Genomic DNA, 14,294 nt, shown 5'->3' on the forward strand with positions numbered 1-14,294 from the left:
CTATAGCTGTGGAGTGAAGCACTGGGCTCCATGCAGCTCTTCAGGAAGCCAATGCAGGCAGCCTGGCAGCAGCCCAGGAAAGCAGCTCTGCCCGAGAAAAGTGGTGAGCTTGATCTTTTTTTTCCCTCCCTCCCTGAAGCCTGCCTGAGGTGCGCGGGGGCCCAGTGCTTCCCTCCGTGGCTGCGGTGCCCCCTGGGACTGCCTGAGCCCGGTGCCTGCGGGCAGGTGCCGCCTGGAGGGGGCCGCAGCTGCTGCAGAGGGAAGCACCAGCCCCACCCTGCAGCCCAGGGACCGCTCTGCCTACTGGCAGCTCACCCTCCCCTCCTCACCAGAGAGGCAGGTAAGTCAGCAGGATGTGTGCACAACACAGATGTATAATCAGCCCTAAATTGAAGCGGTGTTTTTTAAAACCCACTGCTTCAATTTAGGGCCCCTGTTTTGTCTATACACACCCTGTTAGAACAACTGCTGGGAAGGCCTTGGGCTGGTAGTTTTACCCAGTGGTTATTTCTTGAACTGCTTTGTTTGGTTGGAGCTTTGTTCTGAATGCCCTACTAACAACTTTGGTAGGGCTGGGAGAATCAATTTGGTTTGGTTTCCTCATTTGCTGGGAAAGAAGAATCACCAACCACTGCTAGTGCCATGATAGTGATTGCTCTTTGTGCAGATAGAGGCTGGAAGCCTTAACCAAATGGCCATTACTTAAGTCTCTGCCACCAGTGCCACTGTAAAATAGGACAGTGAGGCTGCAGTAAGAGGATAAAACTCTTGCCTGTTGTGGGAAAGAGACAAGGTAGCCTGAGAATAAAGAAATGAATAATAGCTGATGTGAGCTACTCAGTCACTGATCCCTTCCTGAATTTGTTGTATGTAGATTGTGCAAGGGAACAAGATTAGGGGTACGTTTTGTTTGCAAGGCAGGTCAGATAGCAGCAGATAGTTGGTGCCAGGATCCCTGAGGTAGAGGCACAGGTAACGTGCATGAAAGTTGTGATACACGGACCAGGATTCAGAAAGGTACCTGGAGCATGAAATGTCTGTCGTGTGCATCCTCCAGTCTCAAATCCTGATTGTCGAGGTGAGCTTTCAAACGGATCAAGAACTCATTTTGCCTATTGATGTCTGTTGCCAAGATCAGGGAGCCCAGCTGCTGCTCAATATCCTGTCTGCAGTCAAGAAAAATGTGCCCTTTTGAACAGGGGATTGTTGAACATTAATAGTTTAAATCCACTTAACCTCCCATCTCCCTCTGCAGATTACATGATGACGTGAGTGAGCAGAGAGATTCTCGCTCTGTGGACTCAGCCTTATCCCCTTCCTTATCCTTTATAGGAACAACTTGTTGGATACAAGCATTTTAGCTGCCTAAGGGGAGTCATGTGGAAGACGCAAGGAAGCAGAATAATGGTGTTGGCATAGACAGCCCGGGGAGCTTCCAAAAAGTAGTGTGAAGACTGAAAACAACACAGCATGATATATTACTGGGAGGACACAGAAAGCATGCAGGAGAATGAATAGCCACATCCAGTTCCAGTTTGGCAGCCATACGTAGAACAGGGGACTGAACTTTATTGCTCTAAAGAACAACTGAGAAGACACACTGGATGCTTTAGGAGACTACCAGTGGGAGACGGGCTTAATTTGCATTCTTGCCCAAGTCACCAGGACTAAAACTTAGATGTGGCAAGCTTCTGGGTAACTTGAATCCAAAGGATTTGTCTCCAGCCCCTGTAGCACTGTGCACGCATGCACACAAACAGCTGCAGCAGAAAGAGCAGCACATCAGTGTTAGCCCAGCCTACATCTAGTCTTTGGCTTTTCTGCCCAGGCTGTCATTGCTCCCACAAGGCAACAGTAAAGTTAAATACTATCCTGGTTGCGTGGATGACGTCTAGGCCATGTCTATGCTAGGGAGACCTTCTCTAAGTGCTAAATTCTATTTCATCTTCACGCACCTAAATGGCAGTTACATAGCTGCATAATGGTAATTTTGGCACTTACGTGAGGTTTGGAGTCCATATAGATATGTGTGCCCTGTGTTTCTGTGTTGAGCATGTTCAGTAGCCTGAACTCTGGCTGCATAGATGTGCAAGGGAATAGCATCACTTGAGTGTTTGCATCATACCATGCATGTCGTAAAATTTTATTTTTAGCAAAACCACAATTGGTGCTGGGGGGGAAGGTGAAAAAGCCTAGTGGTTAGGGATCTGCCCAGGGAATAGGAGACCCAGTTTCATCCAGAGAGGGTTTGAACCTCTCTCTCCTACTTCCCAGCAACATGTTCTAAGTACCAGGCTACAGGCTACATGTCAGCCAGAACAATCCTCCACGGGCTGCTAAGTGGGGCCAGGAGGAGGGAGAGAAACCAGAGGGAGCGGGGCTCAGGAAGTTGGCTGCTGCCCTACAAGGGAAGGGGTTGTACCCAGAGTTCCTGCCCTCAGTGGGGCTGAAACTATTGCAGTGCTATTTATCCACTTTATGCAATAAATAATAAGTGCACGGTGCGATGAACCAGCTTCAAGAGGAAGGATGGAGAGGGATGTGGCTAATAACTCCTGTTACCTAGTGGTTAGAGCACTGAGCTAGGTAGCAGGAGATGCAAATTCAAACCACCTCTGGGCAAGGGGGTACTTAGAATCTGTTTCTCCTTGTCCCAGGGCAAATATGCTAACCACTGGGATTTTGGGCTAACAGCTAGGAGGTCTCCTTCTCCAGATTGTACCCCACTGCAGCTTCAAGTAGAATCTAAGCCATGCTTACATGTCAGTATTGCTGCTGGTAGCTACGTAAGCATCACTTAGGCTCAGGATGTAACAATATGTACAGATCTCAGAGGCAAAACCAGCAGCAGCAGAAAGGAGGAGTCTGAAGGAGGAACAGGGAGTGAGGGGGAGGAGACAGGAAGTGGAGGAGAGTTAGAGAGGCTGGGGGAGAACAGCAGGCCCCATAACAGCTCTGTAAGAAACTGCTATAATAAAGACACTGTTTATATTGAGTAGGAAGCTGTTCCTTGATTACCCAGACAGGGGCACATGAAACACAGGAAAGTACATCTGGATTTAGCTCAAAATTTTCCATAATTTTTTACCTTAATTCTGAACAGGTTTAATTGATCTAGTGTAAAAAACCCAGTGGGGACCTTCAGAGCTTTGCTACTCTGGGACTCCTCACATTGCTAGGGAACTACTCAATTTGCAGTTTTTGCGGAAACCACAAAATCCAGGCTTGTCCACGAAATCAACAGCAACAACAACAACAAAGTAATAAAAAATGCTGGGAGGGGAAGCTGCTGGCTGCTGGGGTGGCAAGAAAGACAGCCGACAAGATGGCAGCTGCCTTGTCATCCCTCCTCCCCACCCAGGGCCTCTGTCCATCAGTACTGACAGGGCAAATATGCTAACCACTGGGATTTTGGGCTAACAGCTAGGAGGTCTCCTTCTCCAGATTGTACCCCACTGCAGCTTCAAGTAGAATCTAAGCCATGCTTACATGTCAGTATTGCTGCTGGTAGCTACGTAAGCATCACTTAGGCTCAGGATGTAACAATATGTACAGATCTCAGAGGCAAAACCAGCAGCAGCAGAAAGGAGGAGTCTGAAGGAGGAACAGGGAGTGAGGGGGAGGAGACAGGAAGTGGAGGAGAGTTAGAGAGGCTGGGGGAGAACAGCAGGCCCCATAACAGCTCTGTAAGAAACTGCTATAATAAAGACACTGTTTATATTGAGTAGGAAGCTGTTCCTTGATTACCCAGACAGGGGCACATGAAACACAGGAAAGTACATCTGGATTTAGCTCAAAATTTTCCATAATTTTTTACCTTAATTCTGAACAGGTTTAATTGATCTAGTGTAAAAAACCCAGTGGGGACCTTCAGAGCTTTGCTACTCTGGGACTCCTCACATTGCTAGGGAACTACTCAATTTGCAGTTTTTGCGGAAACCACAAAATCCAGGCTTGTCCACGAAATCAACAGCAACAACAACAACAAAGTAATAAAAAATGCTGGGAGGGGAAGCTGCTGGCTGCTGGGGTGGCAAGAAAGACAGCCGACAAGATGGCAGCTGCCTTGTCATCCCTCCTCCCCACCCAGGGCCTCTGTCAATCAGTACTGAAGGGTGGGGCCACCACAAACTGACCGTGGAATTAGAGCTTTAAGTACCGATCAATCTGCAAAAATTTGCAAGTCCCCCTATGATTTAGGTAGACCCTCTCCCTTTGCTAATAGTGGTGAAGACACGCCAGCAGTGGTAACAGTGGCAAATATCTAGAAAATGACCCTACGGTAGAACTAGAGCAGATGTCTCTCTCACTAATTGGCTGCTCTGCTTTGCTCCGTCCTGGGGAGTAGGCTAGCCTAACTTGCTTGGAGTCCCTTGGTCTCTGCTCTTGTTGTTAGATCAAGCAGTCAAATAAGCCAGTGACTGGTTTTCTGTGGAATTCATCAGCATGTTTCTCATTGGGTGCACTTACATCATTTCCTTTGGCAGATGGGCAAGGAGCCCTGATTCTCGAAGCATGCCTATTGTGGATCGCCAGTGATGATTTTCTAAAACTGAGACATTCTGCGGAGAGAAGAGGTAAATAAGTACAAGCATACCATAGATAAGTACCTTGTACTTAGCGCAGAAATTCTGTATTCAAAACATCAAATAATAGATTAAAATATAATTGAAAATTTTCTAGCAAAACAAGCTTAATTGTAAAAAGTACTTGTTTGTTGAGCCCAATATTCAACTTTCACTAAATTGAAGGCAGGATGCCAGGGTCCCTATTTCAGGCTGGCTAGCCCAGGGTTGGGGCAGCTGCACTGCCAGTGACCAGGGCCTTGGATTAGCCCCGAAGCCCTGTCTGTCACTAAGTGGTAAAACCCAAGCTTTGATTTGTATTGATTCCTGTTAGCAATGAAGAATTCATATATCCATTTAAGAGCAAGCTGGATTACATTCTGGCATGTGCACTGACTGCAGCGTGATTTATAAGTCCTGAATGACTGAAGAATCTTTACTGTGGGATGAAACATGAGCCAAAAAGAATCCAGCTTGCTATCCAGCTTTCACACTCTGGTTGTAGGGCTGGCAGTGAGATAAGAAAACTTCCATGCGGTGGGTTTGCCCAGCAGCCAGGAAAGCTGGGAGCCACCGCTTGGTAGAACTGTCATTTTTGTTAATTTCATGGCCGCTGCCAACACTGAAACAAGAATGTCAGTTTCACTGGGCAGCTACAAGGGCCAAGACACTTCCAATTCAGAGGAAAATTTTAAAAGATTTTGCTTCATTCTAATTCAAAGTTAAACCATTCTTTTTTTTTTATTTCTTTAAAGGGAAATTTGCTATAAACCGGAGTCTATTTTTGGGCCAGTTCTAGAACTAGTCTAGCTAATAAACATAACCTGCCTTTGTTAGTGGGCAACGCTTGATGCTGTAGCCACACGCTCAAAATCTCATGCAATGTCTGGTTAACCCTTAAATGCTATAAATGATAACCCAAAGATAACTGGCTTATTGTAGGGGGTCAGAGTCCTCTCCCCTGCTGAGTATCTTGATACACAGTGTCAATTTTGAGATCTACAATACTTTGTCTCACCTAACATTTACAGAAAGCATTTATTAAATCAGCTGCACAGAAAAAAAACCTGTAGAATTGATCCCCTCAATAAACACATGATTAATTTTCACATTCATATTACAAGTGCTGCATCTATCTTTTCTTTTTTCCTGACTTCCCCCCCTGCTCTCTCTCAGGTTTTGCTATCATATCTTCCTCCTACCACCTTTTCCATTCCTTGGCTGCCTCCATCTCTGAATTCCTTACTTCTTTTTTATCCTTTGCTCTAAATCTCCCACCTTGCTACTCCATGCTTACTACCCTGTTTTGTTCAGATACTTTCCTCATCTTTTCTGTCCCTTGATAGGCAATGCAGCGGGAAGGGGAAAAAAAATCAACATTAGATATAATTTTTATACAACACACAATTTGTCTGAGGAACTTATTTTTGCAAAATGTATTTAGGCCAAGCGCTGACCAGGTTAAAAGAAAAGAAAAAGAAATGTAAGACAACAAAAATATCCAGAGTTGGTAAAGAAAGGATTAAAGTTAACTCAAGAGCTGCCTCAAACAATGGAAGATTTTGTTGATCAAGTTATTCCAGAAGTGCCTACAAAATTTACTGCCCCATCTTTTAAGATATTTAGTATTGTCCACAACTGTAGACATGACACTAGTTTTCCCCATCTGTAAAATGGAAACAGTGATACTGGCTTCCTCTGTAAAATGCTTTGAAATCTCCTCATGAAAAGCACTAAGAGCTGGACATTATTTATTTATCACAAAAGGGGGAGCAGTGGGAAGATCCAGCATAGCAAATCTTATCTAAGCTGAACCTCAAAGTGAAACTGGCAAGACACTCTCCAGCACTGCTTTTCTCTGCTAGCAGTAGAGGCTGAGCCAGAAAACAAAACCAACTGACCATCCTGTCAATTTCATATTGAGGCTCTTCTCATACATGGAGCTGGAGTGTTGGAAGCCAGGATGTAGCCCCAAAGGCTCTGCATTCCATTTGCAAGGATTACATCCCAATAGTCTGCCTTATACCCTAAAGCATGAGGTTTCATTTCCTTACTAATATAGTTTGCTCAGTACACATATTAAGAATGATCACAGAACTGTCATCCTCCTTTTCAAAATTAGCCACAATATTTGACACCAGATCCCCTAGGGGGATGTCTTCCACACGTCGACTGTACGCCCTGGGCCTGGTCCTTGGCTATTCATATCACTGGGCATTTTACCATGGATTTCAATCAGAGTGAAATCAGGGGATATATGAAGTAGTATTTCATTTTTGTTTTAATGCATTGCCCACTGATCTGATAAAGGGATGCCTTGTTTTTTCATTATGGGATGGGGTTGAGACAAAGCCGAACCCTTTTAGGGATCAGATTTCATTTTTTTAGCTCCTTGAAGCATATTTGGCTCTTCATATTTGCAAACCATGTAATGCTCCTTTGTGTAATCATACTGCATGTAATTCCATCATACCCCTCTCATCACTTCTATCTCTCTTTGGATCTCTACAATGTCAGCTATATTTTACTGTGCTTTAGGTGAGATGACCGACACTGGAAACAATGTCCAGATGAGAAAGCACAGTTGTTTGCTGTATCATGTACAATGTAGTCTGTTTTCCTTTTTAATATACCATACACATGTTTTATCTTTCCAACAGTAACTGCTTACTTGAAGGAGACTGTTATTGAGGTATTGATGCTGATTTAAGTCTTTTTCTTCCACGGACCTAACAGATTCAGATCCTGGGCCTTTAGATTACTTTTGGCAATACACACTGCTGTTCAAACACATCAGGACTGTCCCTATAATCTTGTAGTTCTGAGTAAGCAAAATAAATTAAATGTAAGGAAGACACTGTAACCATTTTGTCTGGCTTTTCACCTATGAATTCTTAGGACTAAATCAGGCTGTTCACAGCCTGAACATATAAACAGGCTGTGTGACTGAAAACCCTGGGACCATAAGCATAAGTACTGCCTTTTTCTTTTAAGCCGAAGAATGCCTCATGGAAGTGCATGGCTATAATAGAACATATATATATTATAAAATCTATATAGGTTTTGACCATTGTCTGTATTACATACATCTTGGTTTATTCCCAATGTCTAGTCAGCTTCCCTGGAGATCACCATCTCTTTAAGACCTCAGATGGGTGACACAGGTAGTGATAAAAGCTATGATGAAAGGAGCATGCAGCCTTGGGGGATGTTGAGGTAACAGGAGAATTTAGTATTTTTGGGGTTGTTTTTTCATGCTAGTTATGAGAAATCAGAAATCAAGAGAAGACAAAGCATAACTGAGGGAAGCGATTTGTTTACAGGCTGTTATGGGAAGATGAAGGGAATTTCTAAGTTGGGGGGAAGCAGTTCCTGGAAACAAGCATGGCATTCTAGTCCACAGATCTGCTAGAGAAGGCTTAGGGAAGTATAAAACAAAGAGCAGAGATCTGTGAGAACACACATGAAAGTGTGGATAAAATAAAGAGTTAACTTAAGAATTGTTAATTGTTCTTCTTTATTTCTTTATTTATTTTTTGTTACTGCTCCAGGAAGGATTTGAGACCTCTCTCTACCTCATTTCTTTGACTTTCTTTTCAGTGTATTTAAATAAATAACATACGGGATCAGGGGTGAGTCTGGAGGGGCACAATTTGTGGGTGGGCCTGTGGGCAGCCCAAAAGCCCCATATCCACTCCTATACTTCTGTGCCATGGTCCTGGGGTCTGTACTGTTCAACATCTTCATCAGCAGTCTGGATGTAGGAGTGGAAAGCATGCTTTCCATATTTGCTATGACACCAAGTTGTGGGGTGAGGTGAGCATGCTGGAGGGGAGGGACCGAATCCAGCTAGATCTAGACAGGTTACAGAGGTGGGCGGATGAGAATCGGATGGAGTTCAACACAGACAAGTGCAAGGTGCTGCATCTAGGGAGGAGGAACCAGCAACACACCTGTAGGCTGGGGAACACCCCTCTTGTCAACATAGTGGCAGAAAGGGATCTTGGAGTCATTGTTGACTCCAGGATGAAGATGAGCTGCCAATGTGAGGAAGTGGTCAGTAAGGCTAACCGCACCTTGTCAAGCATCTACAGATGCATCACAAGCAGGTCCAGGGAGGTGATCCTTCCCCTCTGTGGCGTTGGTCAGGCCACAGTTGGAGTACTGCGTCCAGTTCTGGGCACCGCACTTCAGGAGGGATGTGGACAACATTGAGAGGGTCCAGAGGATGGCCACTCGCATGGTCAGGGGGCAGCAGGGCAGGCCCTACGAGGAGGGGCTGAAGGGCCTGAATCTATTTAGCCTCCACAAGAGAAGGCTGAGAGGGGATCTAGTGGCCATTTACAAACTCACCAGGGGGGACCAGCGGGAATTGGGTGAGGCTCTGTTCCCCTGGGCACCACCAGGGGTTACTAGGAATAACGGCCACAAATTGTTAGAGAGAAGGTTCAGGCTGGACATCAGGAGACATTACTTTACTGTTAGGGTTGCCAGGTGCTGGATTGGGCTCCCAAGTGAGGTGGTGCTCTCATCTACCTTGGGGGTCTTCAAGAGGAGGCTGCACAGATATTTGACTGGGGTGTTATTACCACTCACTCGTTCCTGTTTGGGGCAGAGGGTCGGACGTGATGATCTGTTTAGGTCCCTTCCAACCCTAAGCACTATGAAACACTATGAATCTATGAAGAACTTCTTTACAGTGAGGGTTGCCAGAATCTGGAATGGGCTTCCAAGGGAGGTGGTGCTCTCCCCTACCTTGAGGGTCTTTAAGAGGAGGCTAGACATGCACCTGGCTGGGGTCATCTGACCCCAGCGCTCTTTCCTGCCCAGGGTAGGGGTTCGGACTCAATGATCTCCTAAGATTCCTTCTGACCCAAACATCTATGAATCTATGAATCTAGCAATGTGTTTGTTTAAAGCACAGCTCCCATTTACCTCAGTGCAAGTGCTCAGCACTTCTGCAAATCAGACCTGAGGGTTTCAAGTGGGCATCTAGAAAATGAGGGATATACAGTTAGGCCAGGTACAGACATTACACTTTTACCAGTGTAAGTGATTGGTAACCAGTTTATACCCATAACACAACAGAAGTTCAGCACAAATAGATTGATTTAAAAATAGTACAACTCAGTCTACGATTTGCCCTCCACACCAAAGGGAGAATATGTGTTCTGTTTGCTACCAATCTAAACTACGCTACTTACAGAAAACCACATGACTTAGATCACTTCTGCCTTGGACTTTTTGAATGTCTGTACCTAGCCTTAGGACTCCCTGTGATAAGCTTAGTTTAGAAAACTTACCCAGCATCACATCAGGAACTCTACGCCTTATCTGGGGAGACAATCTGTTTGTGCACTCTATTATTCAACTGTCTTAAACACAACATCCTCTTTTCACTCTCTCTCATGCTCCATGTCATTTACCTTCCAGTTCTGCAATGCATGGGGCACGGTGCCTATGAAAAACAGCTTCCTTCACTATACTACCCTAAAACAGTCCCTGAGCTGGTTTGTCCAGCTTGTGGGAAAAAGTATATCATAATGTATAAATACAGGGGAGCTGACACTAAGTTTGATTTGACGACCTTAGTTTTTGCAGTTTCTCCTGTTTAGTGCCTGATTTTGGTATCTTAAAAAAAATATCTCTTAACATAACTGTTGGTATGTAATTCTTTGCTTCTAAAAAGCAAACTAAATGCCCCAAAACTCTATCGTGTGGAATATTTTCCTGCACAGAAATCATCAGCAAGTTTGAAACTTTTATACCTTGCACATAACCCACTGCCACTTCAGCTAATGCAGCAAGTTGTCGTCCTCTATGTGGACCAACACTAGAGGGGGGTAAGAACATGGGAGCACAGGCATGGAAGGACATCGTGGCCAGTTTCCTACTATTGCAGACCCAAGGTCATCTAATCTCTTTCATAAATACTGAGCTCCGTCTCAGAAGTAGGCTTTTTGCCCTCAGTACTCTGCTTGGAAGATTGCTCTAGAACCTTGCTGCTTCAGTAGTTAAGAACCTAAAATTATTCGTATTGATTTGTTCTTCTGCCAATATCGTCCTTTAGTTTCTTCTTACCTGTTTCTCCCCAAATGTTCTTTTTCAATTGTTGTTTTACAAAGTGAAACAAATCAAACTCTTGGACTTCTTTCTTACAACATAGTCTCTCTATTCTTCTGGTCATCTTAGTAGTCCTTCTCTGCACTTGTTTCAGTTTGAATCAATCATTCTTGAACGTAAGTGACCAGAAAGGTACTCAACAAGGTCTCAAAACTGATTTGTAGAATGAGATTGGAAATATATCCCATGGATACCTCTCTACTGGAAACAGATCCTAGGATTGCATTCACCCTTTTTCTTGGTTAAAGCACATTGGTGACTCATCTCATTATCATCTTCTGATTGACTAATGTGGGCCCAACGTTTCTGGCAGGAGTGCCATGAATTAACTCTGTACCATCCCCAAGTGCCGCTCCAATTCCATTCCCCTGCCCAAAGTGCTGCTGTGTTTTCTGCTTCCTGCCTTGTGCTCCATGCCTGATCTGCTGCTTTGTTTTTTGTCCCCTGCCCTATTTGCCATTTTGCCGCCTGTCCCCTCCCTGGTCTGCCAAATGCCAGGCACAGAGGCTGCATGGACCACTTGTGGCATATGTGCCACAGGTTGGCCATCCCTGAACCAATACATCAAAGTTTTTCTCTTTTTTGACATTTTTAACAGGTGGCCTCCCAGCTTATAGCAGAACTTTCAGATATTAGTTCCCAACTGCATGACCCTGTATTCATACTAATGAATTTAATCCCATTTTCTGTTATCACAGGGCTCCAAGTAGTCCAGTTCTTCCTATACGGTATCCCAGCCTTTCTCTGCATTGAACATGTCTCCAACCATCATCAGCACCCTTCTTTTATCTGTGTCAATATCATCAATGGAAAATGGAACAAGATGAGTTCCAAGGGTCACACACACATACACACACACTTTGCCAGTGGGTTTCACAATTTGCTCACTGCAGAAGAATGGAGAGGTCTTCTTTTTCCCTCACTGTATGCAACACCCCATGGTTAGAGCACTCAACTGGGATGGGGGTGACTCAGGTTCAAATCCCTTCTATTCAGCATGATTTAGAATAGGGACTTAATACCATATGGATCACAATCCAAAGAAGTGCCATAAACACCTTGATGTAGGGCAGTGGTGCTCAACCTTCCAGCCCTATGGGCCAGATGAGTGGCATGGGGCTGGCCTGTGGGTACAGTCTGGTGCACTGGATCTGACTGTGTATGCTGACTAATCACAGCCTGACCCCATACACGACCCAATCCCCTGCACCAGATCCAGCCATGCCTCAACCTGACCCTGGATCTGGATGTGGAGTGACTGCATGCACTGGATCACAGCACCCTGTTGCAATTTAGTGTGCAAGGCCATGTCATCCAGCCCATGGAGCTCCTCATGGGTCCAGAAATTTGGCAGCAGTGGAGCAGCAATCAAAGCTGCCATCACACCCCCTGCTGCTAAATTTCCAGAATTGTGGGGAGACCCATGGACCGGGTGATATGTCTTCACAGGCCCCAGAGGTTCAGCTTCTATAGGGTATGGTGGGGTGGAACACAGGGCAGGAATAAAAAGAATAGACTGAAAGGGGTCATGCAAAGGAGGGGGAGGAGGAGGATAGATGTTGGATCACATGGAGGAAGAAGAGACACAAGAACAAGGGATTGTATGGAAGAGAAGGACGAGCAATGAGAAATCACACAGAGGATGGGGAACCACGAACAACTGTGAGGAGGATGAGGATGAGAAGAGACCATGAGAGATTAAACCAGACAGAAAGGGTAAGAGTGATGACAGGACAGAGGAGAAGGAACTAGAAAGAATTGCATGAAGAGAAGGACAGCATCACAGATGTACTGTAGTACACTGGTCTTGACACACACTTCTGGGAGAACCCTGTTACTTATCCAGTTTAGCCCTTTATGACTGAGCTTCACAGCTCTCTCCAAGACTAGGGACCTATATCTCCCCAGAAGCTTGCATGAGTATGTCTAAAAGAGTTCATACTCTTCGGGGATCCATGGACCCACTCAGCATTTGCAGGGAAGCAGCACAACCTGTTCAAACCATGAGAGAATTTGTCAATGAAATTGAGAATTCAGAGTCCTAAGGGTAGTATGTCAAAGCCAAATTTTATCTGGAAATTCATCTAACAGAACCACCTGCCCTGTTCACATGGGTCCTGGGATCATTTCTATGTACCACGTGTATTGTCCATGTCCTGGCCTAGAGCAAACTAAAAACTAGATTCTTTGTACCTGGCCCTTTTATTACTAGTTCCATAGGTATTGGCTATTAAAAGCTAATGACCAGTCCTTGGGCTTCCAGTTTCTCTTTCCAAGTAGTCATGATCCTTCTGTCTTCCCCTGTTCTTCAATTTTATACCACCACAAAGACAAATGCATAAGTCACCCATGTCTCAACTGCATGTTGAATGACCTAAGCTTTTCCTCATTTTTAGACTAATCTACCAGTTTTATTCTGTGTGTTCGAGGGAAAAGGAGAAATTTTAGTAGTTAATATCTACAAAATATTCCAAGATAGATGGTGTTGAAGTGCAAGATATTATAATGATGATAATCTTCCTTATCATGTTGGGCTAGATCCAAATAATGAGTCAGGTGGATGTTAAGTGCTTAGGTCCAAAGTTGCAATAAAGAATGCCTCCTGTCAGTGGCATCCTGTGCATTTCCTAGCCCTGGAGGCGCGCAGTAGCACTAGGAACTTTGCTGTCTGACCCTGTGTGCATAGAAATCTGCACCTGTCCAGGGCTGTCTTAGCCTGAGCAAAGAGGCACTTAGCTCATGCCTGAACCATAACGGGATCCAAACAGTAGGCAGACACATACCTAAATTGCACCATTAAATTACAATAAGAGAAATTTAGGGTGATATTAGGAAGCACTTTTTCAAGATGAGGGTGGTCAAACACTGGAACAGATATCGAGAGAGGTTGTGGAATCTCCATCATTAGAAAATTTTAACAGCGGGTTAGAAAAATACTTGGCTAGGATGGATTAGTCTGCAGGGCTGAAAGGATGAGCCCCACTGCTTTAAACAATGAGTGGCACCACAACCTCCTACTTCTCAGGTAATTTTTTAAAAGAAGAGTGGATGAGATGGGGGAAAAATGCTTCCTTAGAAATTAGGTGCAATTTTTTTGAGTTTCTCTCCTCCAAAACCAGAAAGTTTCAGAAACTTTTGTTGAATATTGAAGAAAAATGCAAGTTGTATGAACTAAAGCTTAAGAACAAGTTTGAAATAAACTTAAAGTTTAAAAGCAGAGGTGAGCTGAAGACAGTCAGATTTATATTATTCAGAGTTCTGAGGGAAAAAGAGGGGGTGAAAAATTATATGCAGATGAAGAAACACCAAAGCATAACATCAGCTGAAACATAAAGGACCTGTCAGGGACTGAAAAGAAGAGAAGAAAAGAATAAAACATTTATCTTTAAATGTTAAATGTATTAATTGATAAGCTGGATTTGTTAATAAAGTAAAAAAACTAAGAAAAGAGTAAGTCTGTCTCTTTTTCGAGTTTTTTCGAAGAGTGCTTGTGGGTGAGGGTTGATTTTACGTTCTGCAGACTGAGGGGATGGGGGAAGCCAGGACTCAGGCCTCTTTGCTCCAGAGAGGAGCACAGTTCCAGATACATGCCCCTGCTTTGTGTTT

The 14,294-nt window shown here is 44.4% G+C and overlaps 1 protein-coding gene across 3 annotated transcripts in view; it reads right to left on the minus strand.

Annotated features, from left to right (window-relative positions):
• Nucleotides 1-14,294, minus strand: part of PDE7B (phosphodiesterase 7B) — a 316,789-nt gene that overhangs the window by 16,765 nt on the left and 285,730 nt on the right. For all 3 annotated transcript variants that reach the window (XM_025212336.1, XM_025212335.1, XM_025212337.1), the window contains 2 exons: nt 4,471-4,562; nt 1,022-1,166 (listed from right to left, as the gene is read on the minus strand). In XM_025212336.1, the coding sequence (XP_025068121.1) occupies nt 1,022-1,166; nt 4,471-4,562 (237 nt within the window). The remainder of the gene's footprint in view (nt 1-1,021; nt 1,167-4,470; nt 4,563-14,294) is intronic.

Source organism: Alligator sinensis, unplaced genomic scaffold (assembly GCF_000455745.1).
Source record: "Alligator sinensis unplaced genomic scaffold, ASM45574v1 scaffold417_2, whole genome shotgun sequence".
Taxonomy (NCBI): Eukaryota; Metazoa; Chordata; order Crocodylia; family Alligatoridae; genus Alligator; species Alligator sinensis.